Source organism: Mus caroli, chromosome 2, assembly GCF_900094665.2.
Source record: "Mus caroli chromosome 2, CAROLI_EIJ_v1.1, whole genome shotgun sequence".
Classification (NCBI taxonomy): Eukaryota; Metazoa; Chordata; class Mammalia; order Rodentia; family Muridae; genus Mus; species Mus caroli.
Genome location: NC_034571.1, coordinates 113,137,410 through 113,149,125, shown reverse-complemented (window position 1 = coordinate 113,149,125; position 11,716 = coordinate 113,137,410). Strand labels below are relative to the sequence as shown.

Below are 11,716 nucleotides of genomic sequence, written 5' to 3'. Positions count from 1 at the left end.
TTGCCTGGTTGCTTGGTTAGTGATTAGTTGCCTGGTTGCTTGGTTAGTGATTACTTGGTGCTACTGAAGATCCAACTCCCGCTAACCTACACCCTGACCCTGCACTGAGGGAGCCACAAGCTGTTGGTGTGCACTGGGGTGGTGCATAGCTCCTGCTCTGGTCCAGAGGTACTGGAGTAGGGTTGGGGGTGGCTTCTGGGGCTGATGCCTCTTGCAGGTGCTGGAGGAGATGTAGAACACCACTCACTCTCAGCTGTTCTTCTACACAGTGCATTTGCAAGATACCCCAATGGGGTGGTTGTGCACTACTTCTGCTCCAAAGAGGTAAACTCAGCCGACACCTGAGCCCGGCAGCCCAAGCACTCAGCAGTAGACAGCTCAGCTTTCCCAGAGAGTTGAAGGAGCAGCCACCTTGAGAACCATGGACTGCTACCAGGGATGATGCTGGCCACCTTGCTCTCTGGAACATCTCTGAATTAACTGGACTTGTCACCTGGCATTGCCGGCTTTTTACTAGAAGAAGAGATTAGTTATATCTTACGCTGTTATGTTGCAGACAATTCCAGGAGTTTAACCCCTGCTTGGACAGGAGGAAATGCACCGTCTTGCCTTTGTATACCAATCACCTGGACAAGGAGATTTCATCTCAAGTGTTTGTACCCATGGGGTTGTTGACTGTGAGTTTCTATTACAATAACTGCGCAGCTTCACAAGATCCCCAGCATGGCGGCCTGGAGAGTCCCATGGGAGCCTAGCACTAGAGCTTGCCAGCCCACTGACCACAGGCTGTTTATACTGCCAATGTTTTCTCCAGGAGTCTCCCTGCTTATCCCTTCCGTTTTCAGTCTCCTTTTCTTCCTCACTATTTATTTTACCCCTGGATCTCTTCCCTTGTACCATCCATGCTTCCCCTCTCACTGTGTAGACTGGGAGGTAGAGTATCTAATACTTAAATGTGGCAAATGGGAGGCCCTGATGAGCAGCTGTCATGGACATTGTATGAAGGGTCTCAGGAGCTGAACTTTTCTACTAAGATGTGTAGAAGAACACAAGTTTCTGTAGGTGTAGGCTTTGGTACCTCCCCGGGGCAGCACTGTGCAGGGTGTGTGGTCTAGGCAGGATCTCTGTAGAAGTGCCTGCCTCAGCCACTCACCAGCTGCTTGGACAGGCTGTTGAGTCTTTATAGGTGAGCACTGAGCATCTTCCTCCGCTCTAGCCACTTTCTGTCCTGTTGCTTTCCTGGCCATAGTTGTTCCTGGCCTTTCTTCTGCAAGACTGGAGGATCGAGCTAGGATAGCTTGGTAAAGTATGTCTCACTGCACACAGGGAACAACTGACCAGAAACCAATAGTGATGAGAGGGCGTGCGGGTTTGTGGGGCACTGAGGAATGGCAAAGAGTAATGCAGGAGCGGCTCTGTTGAGTACGTCAGGGAGCCGGCAAGAGGTACGCAGCAGCAAGAGGTACACAGCAACTTCTGGCCTTGGAGGCACAGGCACCAGGCACAGGCACATGCACAGACATATATGCAGGCCACACACCCATAAATAAAGTTTAAAAAAAAAAAAAAGGAGTGCTGCCCATGAACCCATCTGCACCATCTTAAAATGCACTTCCTCGGGAGTGGCACTGGGATGCCAGGCCACTCCCCATAGGACAGGACCAGAACTTGTGCCATCATGTGAGTCCTGCCCTTTTACCTGGTAGGCTTGTAGCATCCCTTCTTATGAACTGTGTTTGAAGCAGTAGAATAAAGCCTGTATTTTCTCCTGGATGGTGTGCATACTTAATTCTGTTTTCCTAAACTCCATCCTTTCTTCCCAGGATCCTGCCCTTCATAGAGGGCTGGGGAGGGGAGCAGGGTAGCTTAGCTCCAGCCTAAGGATGATGGAGGCTGCTTCTCAATAAACATAAGTGAAAAACAAAGTTTTCCTGAGCCTCCCTCTCCCCTTTCTGAAGACTAATGGAAATGATAAGGGGATAGTAGCTTAGCTAAGAGAGAAGGATAAGATAAGACAGCTAGTAACTATGAAAAACAGTAAAAATAACACTTCTCTCAAGAGAGTCGGGGAGCTGGCCCCGCTTCTTGTCTGTTGCAGCTAGCCAGAGCAGTGCTAGAGAACTCACACTGGTGGTGTGGATGCAGGAGAGCTAGTGGGCTGACCAACTCGGCTACCACCCAGGCTCAGATTCAGGGCTTTGAATTGGCCCAGCCCAACATCTACCCCATCTGTTAACTGCTGGAGCACATAAAAGGGCCAGTCCTGCAGATCCAAAGCTGCAGGAGCTCCATGACCCAGGGCAACAACAGAATATCCAAGATGCATCCCACTGAGAATCCAGTATTGATAGTGTAGCAGATCTAGACCAGTGACTCATTGTAATGAACATTTCCAAGTAAAGATGTCTGGACAAAAGGGTATACTGTGTGACACACGGATGCACTACTTCCACAACAGTATCTTGTTTGTTTTCCTTTGAGGGGGAGGGAGTCGCAAGGGCAGAGGGTGGATGTGAAGAGTTGAATGGGATTGGAGTACATGTGAAATTCACAAAGAATCAGAAAGTTAAAAAAGAGTAACACTCCTCTCACAAAAGCCTCCATCCGTGTGGCGAGCACAGCATCTGTGGCTGTGGATGCATGGCTGATCTCACAAGCACAGAATATTCCCATCATCGCTCTGGGAATCCCAGAATCTAATACACCATTGCTTTGTGCCTCCTGAAGCTCATTATCTATGGCCAGAAGGCTCCTGTGAAGATGTGGAATTGGTAAGAGGGAGGGACTCTGTTTGAAGAGTAAAGTTGGCTCACTTCCTGGCTCTAGAATGCCAGTTTGGTCCCTCTGTGATACCCTCACCCTAGCCATCTGTGGCCGTCCTGAAGATCTTCTGCCAGAACTTGAGTTGAGGCATGTCTGCTGAGGCGTGGGGAGATGGCTTCCCAGCAGAGAATATGGTTTAAGCCCAAAAGCACCCGGCCAGCTAGTACTCTGCCCCTCCTTACCCAAAGCCCCAGGCCTCAGACTGGGATCCAGGTGCTGAACTATCCATGTTCAGCAAGGGGGCTGGACTTAGCCATCTCTGAGTCAGATCTCTTCCAATCTATCCGAGGTGAAACAGGCCGTCACAGTTACATCACCCCTGGTTCTGGAATTTCTGGTCTGAGCATGGCCTGTTAGTTTGGGAGTTAATTCACCTTTGTGGATGTCGTTCCAGCCTCCAGCTGTGCATGTGTGAGGGAGGGGAGACAGTAGAGGTTACCTGGTCGAGATGGGGGTCTTGTACCTTAAACTGGTCTCACACTGCTGAGTTCAAGTGAGCCTCCTGCCTGTCCTGGGGTTCTGTGTACCACTACCCTTCACTATATGAAAGGGTTGTGGTTAAAGAGATGAAAAGAGTCTCCTAACAGTTCACTCTCCTAGGAACCTTTGCTAGCCACTGTCCCTGCCTCACCACCCAGATGACTGTGGTGCACAGGAAAGGACATGACATGCAGTTGCAGCCGGAGCCTCAAAATGGTCATGGACACTTTAAAGCCTTTATCTCTGGCAGTTTAAGGATAGAGAGGCCTGCCTCTCTTCTGTCCTTATTTACAATACCTGGCCATGCCCCCACCTTTATGCCTGAAGCACCAGGCACTTCTACCAACCCAGGAAGGGAGTCATGAAATGAATCTTTTCAGGGTGTGGGTGGCTTTGGTACAGACATACCATGACCTTTGTGTTAAGGAAATAACTGATGGAGGCCAAAAGAGACAATAAATGTCAGTGATTCCCCATTAAAACTGGAACCAGAGATTTCTATGTTTCTGCTTAAGAGCTGTGGAGAAAGTAGGATGGTGTGGGGTTTTCTGGCAGCTAGATGAAGTTAGCACTGATTATAGTACCTCCTGACTTCTGCTAATGGCAGACTAGTTGAAAACAAGAATATCCGGGCTCTTGCCCTACCCATGCATGGCAAGGGATGGGAGTGGTGTCTGTTTTTCACAACTAGTTCAGCTAAGCAGGGCCTGAGTTGGAGACCAGAGAGCTAAGCAGGACCCCAAGAGACTCTTGGAAAGGGAGCAACTTGCCTATTGCCTGGGGAAAACAGGCTCCACTCATTTCCTGGAGCACTTCAAACCCCTCCTGGAGTACTTCAAAACCCCTCCTCCAGCCCCAGTGCCTCAGCCTAGCAGTGGCTCCACCCTTTCCACTCCTGTGCTACTTGTCAGACCTGAGCGACAGTGAATATAGCCAGAGAAAGGGTGGCTCTGGGAAACAGGCAAGCTCCCTACTGGGACCTGAGCTGTTACTGCTGGCCATGCCCTGGACTCTCCAGCCAAAGTGGCTGGCAGGCAAGGGACTGCCCCTTCTTGGAGCCATACTGCTACGGAAGACAGAAAAGAGCGAACCACAATGGAAGCATAGGCGGGTAATGTACTGATCTCACTTGGGAAAAGCTGGCTGGAGTCCTGGGAGATGGCTGGCACCCCGTGGGGACTAAGCCAACCATTGCACTGGGGTTTGATTTAGGGTGGAACATACCACAGACAACCTGGAAAAGCTCAAACTAGAGGCAGGCCAAGGCCTCCAAAAAGAAATGATGGCAGCCTGTGACCGTTGCCTGTGGTTAGTTTGCCAGGAATGTGCTAGTCTAGCTGAATAACCATTGTGGAGAGAAGGGAGAAGGGGTTTGTTGGGTTTTCAGGGGTAGATTAACACCCAGAAGGCTGCAATCTGGCATCATCATTTTTTGTTTTGTTTTGTTTTTTGAGCTCAGTCTTCAATCTAGTGACTTATCAGACCAGACCAAGCTAGGAGACTTGGCTTCCCCTCACCTTGCCCATTCCTGCCTCTGGTTGGTCTTTCAGTCCCTGCATGGAAGCTGGTGGGTGCAGTGGGTTCTGGCTTTCTCTTTTAGTATTTGACCTTCTTAAATACATTATCCTAGTGCCCAGGCCACATCTAGAGGGCAGCTGCAGGCTGACCATTATAATGCGTACCTAGCTTAGCTGCTCATGGGAACACTAATAGTTAAGCTGGTCCCCAGATTCCAGGCCCCTCACCAATCCTGACCACCCAACACTCTGCGCCTTGCAAAAGCTTCCCAGAGCTCCTGGCATAGGAGCATTAGTGACCTGGTCAAGGCAAGTTCTATGGTAAGACAGAGTAGAGACCCAAGCCAGAAAACACTTGAGAGAGGAGATCAGGCCAACCCTAGCTTCCTGGAACTGAGTTCCTAGGGTTCTGTTGTTTCAGCAGGAAACCCACCCGTACTACGACCTTCAAGTGAAGGTGCTGAGGGCCAGAAACATCCAGCACACAGATAAGTGTGAGTGACCCTTGCTTTTCCTTCTCTCTAGGGTATTCTCATTCTCTCTCTCTCTCTCTCTCTCTCTCTCTCTCTCTCTCTCTCTCTCTGTGTGTGTGTGTGCTCTCTTGGAGTAGGGTGGTAGGGTGGTGTTAATCATGGAGGGACGGTACCTTGGTGTGGGGTATAGAGGCAGGCAGGCACACTGGAGGGGTGAGTTGGGCAGACTTCAGGCTCCTACTGACTCTAGGAGACTTTCTGAAGAGTGTGTTAGGCTCCCGTTGCCACACATCAATGCCTGCTTTCCAGGAGCGTTGGCAGTACCCACACATGGTACAGAATTCTATTGCCTGAATCAGGCAATCTCAAGGAGTTACTCAATGGTCTGGGCTATCACATGATCCTTTGAACTGTGGCTGCTGTGGGGATTTCTGTCAGTTGAGTGGGAGGTTACCTGGCTAAAGTAGAGCCTGGAACACCACAGGCAGACAGCCTCCTCTCCCCTTGCTCCTTCCTTTCTGAGTCCAGCCTCCAGGAAACCTTTTCAACAATCAGAGTTTGATGCCAAGTCTCCTTCCCCACTTACCTGCAGTGTCCAAAGCCGACTGCTATGTTCGACTGTGGCTGCCCACGGCTTCTGTTAGCCCCAGTCAGACAAGGACAGTGGTTAACAGCAGTGACCCAGAATGGAATGAGACCTTTCACTATCAGATCCACGGCGCTGTGAAGGTGTGGGCCAGTAAGGGGCTGGGCATGGCAGCCAATGATGTCCTCCACAATGCTGACCCTTCAGTCCTATCCCCAGAACGTCCTGGAGCTTGCCCTTTATGATGAGGATGTCCTGGACAGTGACAATGTCTTCTCCATTCTGTTTGACCTGAGTACTCTCCAGCTAGGCCAGCCTTGCACAAAAAACTTCACCAGGCAGCAGGTGAGGTCTGCCGGGACTAACAGTAAGTAAATCTCCAGTAGAGGATCCCCTGTCCCCTGGGCCGCTGACAGGAAGCCATCTTGGTTTGGCCTTAGTCACTGCTGAGTCTGGAACAGTACCTGGCATGTATTTCTGCATGAATGATGCTCTACATGGAAATGCTACTGCCCCCTAAGCCTATGAGATGCCACTCCAGACTAAGCTCCTAGGCCCTAGAGCTGAGCAGAAGTGGGAGGCAGGGGCAACTCCTGAGATTTTTGAAATTTCTTGAAAACTGATGCCTTCGTCACCTCTGTGTAGGATCCAAAAGAGCTGGAAGTAGAATTTACTCTGGAAAAGAGGTGAGTCTACTTAGACCTGGTATCTATCCATTTTACTCCAAATGCCAACCCTCAAGTCTCTCACTTGCCTTGGAGGCCTGGCTCCCGAGAGGACAGCCTGGTTTTGACACCTACTTGCATGTTGGGTGACAAATCTCCCTATTGCAACCCGATTATGCTTCCCGGGCTGCTCTGGGCCATATTGTTTTACTAGCCGTAGTAAAGGGTGCGATAGCCCATCACGATCCCTCCATCTTTTACAGTCAGACGCCTGCATCTGAAGTTGTCACCAATGGTGTCCTGGTGGTGAGGAGGGAAGATGGGTATGGGACTGTGTGGGACTGGGGAGCAGGAGAGTGTGGCTGAATCCATGGTGCCCACGTGTCTCTGGAAGTCCTTCCTTAGAAGGCAGATGCACCAGGGGAGTGAAGAACAGGAAGCTGCCTCTACCCTGTATGGGCATCATGTAGCCATTGCTCCCCTGGGACTCTGACTGCTGAGGGAGCCTTTGAGGGCCCCCTTTCCACCAAGGCCCACTTCTTATGAGTCCTGGGGAAGAACATAGCACTCACTACCTTGGGGGTTGTCACAAAAGATCCCTGCCAATAAGGACCAAGAGCTGCTATGGCCCTGGCCCTGGATATTCCTACCTCCCTCCATTCTGGTCAGACCCCGTGAGCTCTCTGACTCCTAAAGCATCTGCTTTCCCCAGGCTCACCCCTGTCTGAGAATTCAGGGCACAGTCACTGGAGACAAGTCAGCCTCCCTTGGAGAGTTCGGTGAGTCTTGTCCTCAGCCTTAGAACTTGCCTTCTCCCTGCATCTGATGGGAAAGAGGTGGCTCTTAACATTTTCACTGCTTAAAGTAGGGAGAGGACAGCAAGGACTCAGCTGAGAGTGACCACCTCTATGACCAGCCTGGACATACTCTTAAGATCTCAGCGGAGGCTGGGCAGTGGTGGCACACGCCTTTAATTCTAGCACTTGAGAGGCAGAGGCAGGAGGATTTCTGAGTTTGATGCCAGCCTGGTCTACAGAGTGAGTTCCAGGACAGCCAGGGCTATACAGAGAAACCCTGTCTCAACACACACACAGCACCCCCNCCCCCCTGCAAAAAAAAAAAAAAAAGATTTCTGTGGAGGTGGAAGAGAGCAAACTCAATTGAGCAAATGCTTTTTAAGCCTTTACTCACATCCTAGCCACTAACATGTTACTGGTCCCAACAAGTCATGTGGTTAAATATGAAGCTGGAATGCAGGTGGCATAGTCTACTTCCTTAGTGGAGGAATCAAAGTCATTTTGTTATTGTAGAAGACCTGAGAAGTTGGGAGAAGGGAGTCCTAAAAGATAGTGTGTCTCCTTTCTAGTTTGTGTAGTCTGCCATTTTTGTGTAAAATTGAGGCTTCTATCCTCAATGTAAAACCTCAGCCTTAGAAAAATAACAAAAACATGCCTGAGGGGATGGCTCAGTGGATAAAGTACTTGCTACACAAACTTGAGGACCTAAGTTCAAACCCCTAGTATCCACTTCAAAAGCTGGGCAGGACCTCCCAGCACTATGGGGGGCAGACAGGAGGATTGCTGGGGCTTGTTGGCGGCCAGCTTGGCTCCAGATTCAAGGAGAGACCTAATCTCAAGGGAACAAGGTGGAGCATGACAGAGCAGGACAGTAACATCCTCTAGTCTCCTTATGCGTGCACATTCATGGGTAGTCACATACCTGGCATGCCCTTGCGCGTGCGCACACACATACACACGAGCATGTCACACAACACAACCTAAACAAAAATAACAAAATGTCTCGACTAAAAGTCATGACATCATGGAACCTTAAGCAATCTCAAAAGAGCTAGACACGAGCTAACCAAGAAAACTACAGTTGCATCATGGTAGCTGTGCCTCCTGTCAGTCAGAATGCTCCTTCATAGTAAACGTGCACAAAGTCCCTGTCTTCACAAATGACAAGCTTGTGATTTTTTCCCCTCCCTCTTTGCTTCTTAGAAGGACCCTGGGGAGGGAGGGATGTCTTAAAAGGATGTTAAGTCTACTCTGACTTTGAATATGTCACCCAATACAAAAATATTCATAGAACCTCCTTAAAACCCACAACACAGAACTCACAGTGCTTCTCCTGCTTTGTGGTAGCCCTCTGTGATTTCTCTGTGGAGTGCTTGCTTTGACAAATGGACTGCTGAAATGTGTCTCTTGATCCAATTCATTCCCCTGAGGAAAAAAGGAACTGAGAATACACACACACACACACACACACATACAACATGGCAAGGAGAAAGAATATTGGGAAGTCATCAGATGTGGGTGTGGAATCTGGTGGCGTGGCAGTTAGTGGAACCTGTGGGAGAAAGGCTGCTCTGGTGACATGGAGAATCTGGCATTACACTGAGCATGTGGCATCTATTTGATCATACTTCCTCGTGGCAGCCACTAGAGCAGCTGCAGTCACTATCCTCTTTGGGTCACACAACCAATACATGGGAGAGCCAGGACCAACCACAGATCTGCCACACTCCAAAGCCATTCTCACCGCAAGATCTGGCATTTCTTCAGTGCATGATGTTGTAGTCTGACTCCATCTTGGGCCATAAACCCTAGAGGGAGTGAAATGGCACCTTCCCGGGTGTCTCTCCTACTTCAGGGCATGTGAAGTCTGGATTCGTCTTGTGCAAGGATAGGATTCCATCTGGACCTCGGCTGTCCTCCAGCCCTTTGGGTCATTATTGCTTCTGTGATGTGTTTGGGACTTTTCTGTCCTGCAGTGTGTATGCCTTGGCCTGCACATTAGACATCTACCACCTCCCAAAGCTGCTAAGAAGCAAGGCAGGAAGAGACCCCGCTGTTCCTTGCCAAGCCTTTTCTCAGCCTGGGTCTCAGCTAGCTTGAGCTGACCTCCAACCCTTCTTCTTCTGCAATAAATACCCCTCTGTACCCAGAATGCCGCTCTGCCTTCTACCTCCTTGTCCAAGCCTCTACATTTTCCCTACATCTATTACTTTTGGAAGCTAAGGCCACAGCAACCTGCCTTGGCCACAAACCTTCCCTAAGCAAGGAACGTGATGCATGAATGGAGTCAAGAGGTTGGGAATATTAACAGTTGAAAATTGGTAACAAATCCAATAATGAGTGGATATTTATATAATCAGTTACATGTTAGGTATTAATGTAAAAATTTCAAAATCGTCAGCCCAATAAGCTATGGGCTGACCCATTCCCTTCCCTCCCTAGTATCTGTATGTTTCCCAACCAGAGGAGGAATTGCTGTCATCAGGGTATAACTGTCCTGAGCCACGCTTACATATGCCCCTCTGCCCTAAGGCTCCAGGCAGATCCAGCTGGCAGTGCCTGGGGCCTATGAAAAGCCACAGCCTCTGCAGCCGACCTCGGAGCCAGGCCTCCCAGTGAACTTTACCTTCCACGTGAACCCAGTGCTGAGCCCCAAGCTGCACATAAAGCAGCAAGAAAAGCTCCCAGTCTTCCATGTGAGTGAGCTATGGCGAGGACGACATAATGGAGTGAGCCGTGTGGGAGGAGACTCCAGAGTGCCTGGGAGGCATTGCTTCCATCCCACCCCACTCCTCGGCTCTCTTCTCCACAGAGTGGCCTGAGTGATGAGCTGGAGGCTCAGACCAGCCAGACGGACAAGGCAAGCATCCTGCTCTCCTCTCTGCCCCTCAATGAGGAGCTAACGAAACTTGTGGACCTGGAGGAGGTAAAATTTAGCCTGATGCTGGGGACTCCTGCCTGCCCCATGATCACTGAGAGAGGCACGGGCCCACACTGGCCAGTTACCTGAGCACTAAGGGCCACAGGTGTGTGTGTGTGTGTGTGTGTGTGTGTGTGTGTGTGTGTGTGTGTGTGACTCTATTGAGGATGAGGGGACTACTGTCTCTCTCTTTCAGGGCCAGCAGGTGACTCTTAGGATGAAGGCAGACATGAGGTGAGATGGGATTGCTGGTGGAAGGGGCTTATCTGGAAGTGGGAAATACTCTAGTAGGTTCTGCTTTTCTGCCCATTTGGTCCAGGCTACTGGGGACCACCTCCCACCCACGGAGGTCCCCTAGGGTATTGTCTGTGAGGCTCCCCAGAATGTAGACTGGACTCAAGGTTTTCTCCATACTCATCTACTTCTTCTGAAGCAGCTCTGGGGATTTGGACCTGCGCCTTGGTTTTGACCTCTGTGATGGGGAGCAGGAATTTCTGGACAAGAGGAAGCAGGTGGTGTCCAAGGCCCTGCAGCGGGTGATGGGATTGAGTGAGGCTCCGCACTGTGACCAGGTAAGGGACGAAGGATGAACTTGACTCAATCCAGTGAATCCCCTTGAGGGCTCTTGTATGGTTACTAAATGGCAGGAAGCTCAGAGGATGAAAAGAGCCAATGGGCTAGCTCACCAGAGCCAGTGGCCACGACCAGCATCAGGAATCGGATGAAGACTTACACAATCCTGGCAGTGGGTGGATAGCTTTAGCGGCTTGGGCTGTCACAACAAAATACTACAGTTGAGTGGTTTAAACAACAGAGATTCAGCTTCTCATGGCGCTTCCTTCCTGACTAGTAGACATCTGCTTTCTTGTTGTGGTGTCACATGGCCATCCCCCCAACCCGTGTGTGTGTGTGTGTGTGTGTGTGTGTGTGTGCACACCCAGAAGCAGAAGCTCTCTTCTCCCCCAGTCTCCCTTTTGAGACTGTCTCACTATATAGTCCCAACTGGCCTCAAACTTGCTTTGTAGACCAGGTAGGCCTCGAACTCACAGAGAATCAATTGCCTCTGCCTCCCAAGTGTAGTGATTAAAGGCAAGTGCCACCACATCTACCTCCCAATTTTTTTTAATGATAAGTATTAATGATAAGTAGCAAAGGCCTGACCTCATACATTGTTCAGACTAGTCTTGAACTTGTGATCCCCTGCCTCAGTCTCCCAAGTGCTGGTATTTCAGGGATGTCCTTCCATGTCCAGCCCTCTTCCTCTTCTTATTAGGACACCAGTCCTGGCAGGTTGAGGCCCTCTCCTAGTACCTGATTCTAACCATATTACTTCCTTATAGGCTCTATCTGCAAACAGAGTCATCTATGAGGGGTAGGGCCTCAATAAATGAATTTTTCCTTTTAAAAAAATTCTTCTCTCGCTGGGCAGTGGTAGCACATGCCTTTAATCCCAGC

General features: G+C 50.0%; 2 protein-coding genes across 7 annotated transcripts in view; both read left to right on the top strand.

Moving 5' to 3' along the window:
• Vps39 (VPS39 subunit of HOPS complex) overlaps positions 1–1,773 on the top strand; it is a 41,713-nt gene extending 39,940 nt beyond the window's left edge. For all 3 annotated transcript variants that reach the window (XM_021183447.2, XM_021183453.2, XM_029473727.1), the window contains one exon: positions 270–1,773. In XM_021183447.2, coding sequence (XP_021039106.1) covers positions 270–345 — 76 coding nt within the window. In that variant the 3' untranslated portion in view covers positions 346–1,773. The remainder of the gene's footprint in view (positions 1–269) is intronic.
• Positions 1,774–4,200: 2,427 nt separating this feature from the next.
• Positions 4,201–11,716, top strand: part of Pla2g4f (phospholipase A2 group IVF) — a 13,796-nt gene continuing 6,280 nt past the window's right edge. Inside the window, exons 1-11 of one of the 4 annotated variants that reach the window (XM_021155536.1) lie at positions 4,201–4,414; positions 5,242–5,314; positions 5,886–6,022; positions 6,099–6,224; positions 6,525–6,565; positions 6,808–6,850; positions 7,257–7,323; positions 9,874–10,037; positions 10,154–10,267; positions 10,458–10,495; positions 10,695–10,833. In XM_021155536.1, coding sequence (XP_021011195.1) covers positions 4,304–4,414; positions 5,242–5,314; positions 5,886–6,022; positions 6,099–6,224; positions 6,525–6,565; positions 6,808–6,850; positions 7,257–7,323; positions 9,874–10,037; positions 10,154–10,267; positions 10,458–10,495; positions 10,695–10,833 — 1,053 coding nt within the window. In that variant the 5' untranslated portion in view covers positions 4,201–4,303. The remainder of the gene's footprint in view (positions 4,415–5,241; positions 5,315–5,885; positions 6,023–6,098; positions 6,225–6,524; positions 6,566–6,807; positions 6,851–7,256; positions 7,324–9,873; positions 10,038–10,153; positions 10,268–10,457; positions 10,496–10,694; positions 10,834–11,716) is intronic. The other 3 variants (XM_021155540.2, XM_021155539.2, XM_021155538.2) reach the window with 3 other exon arrangements.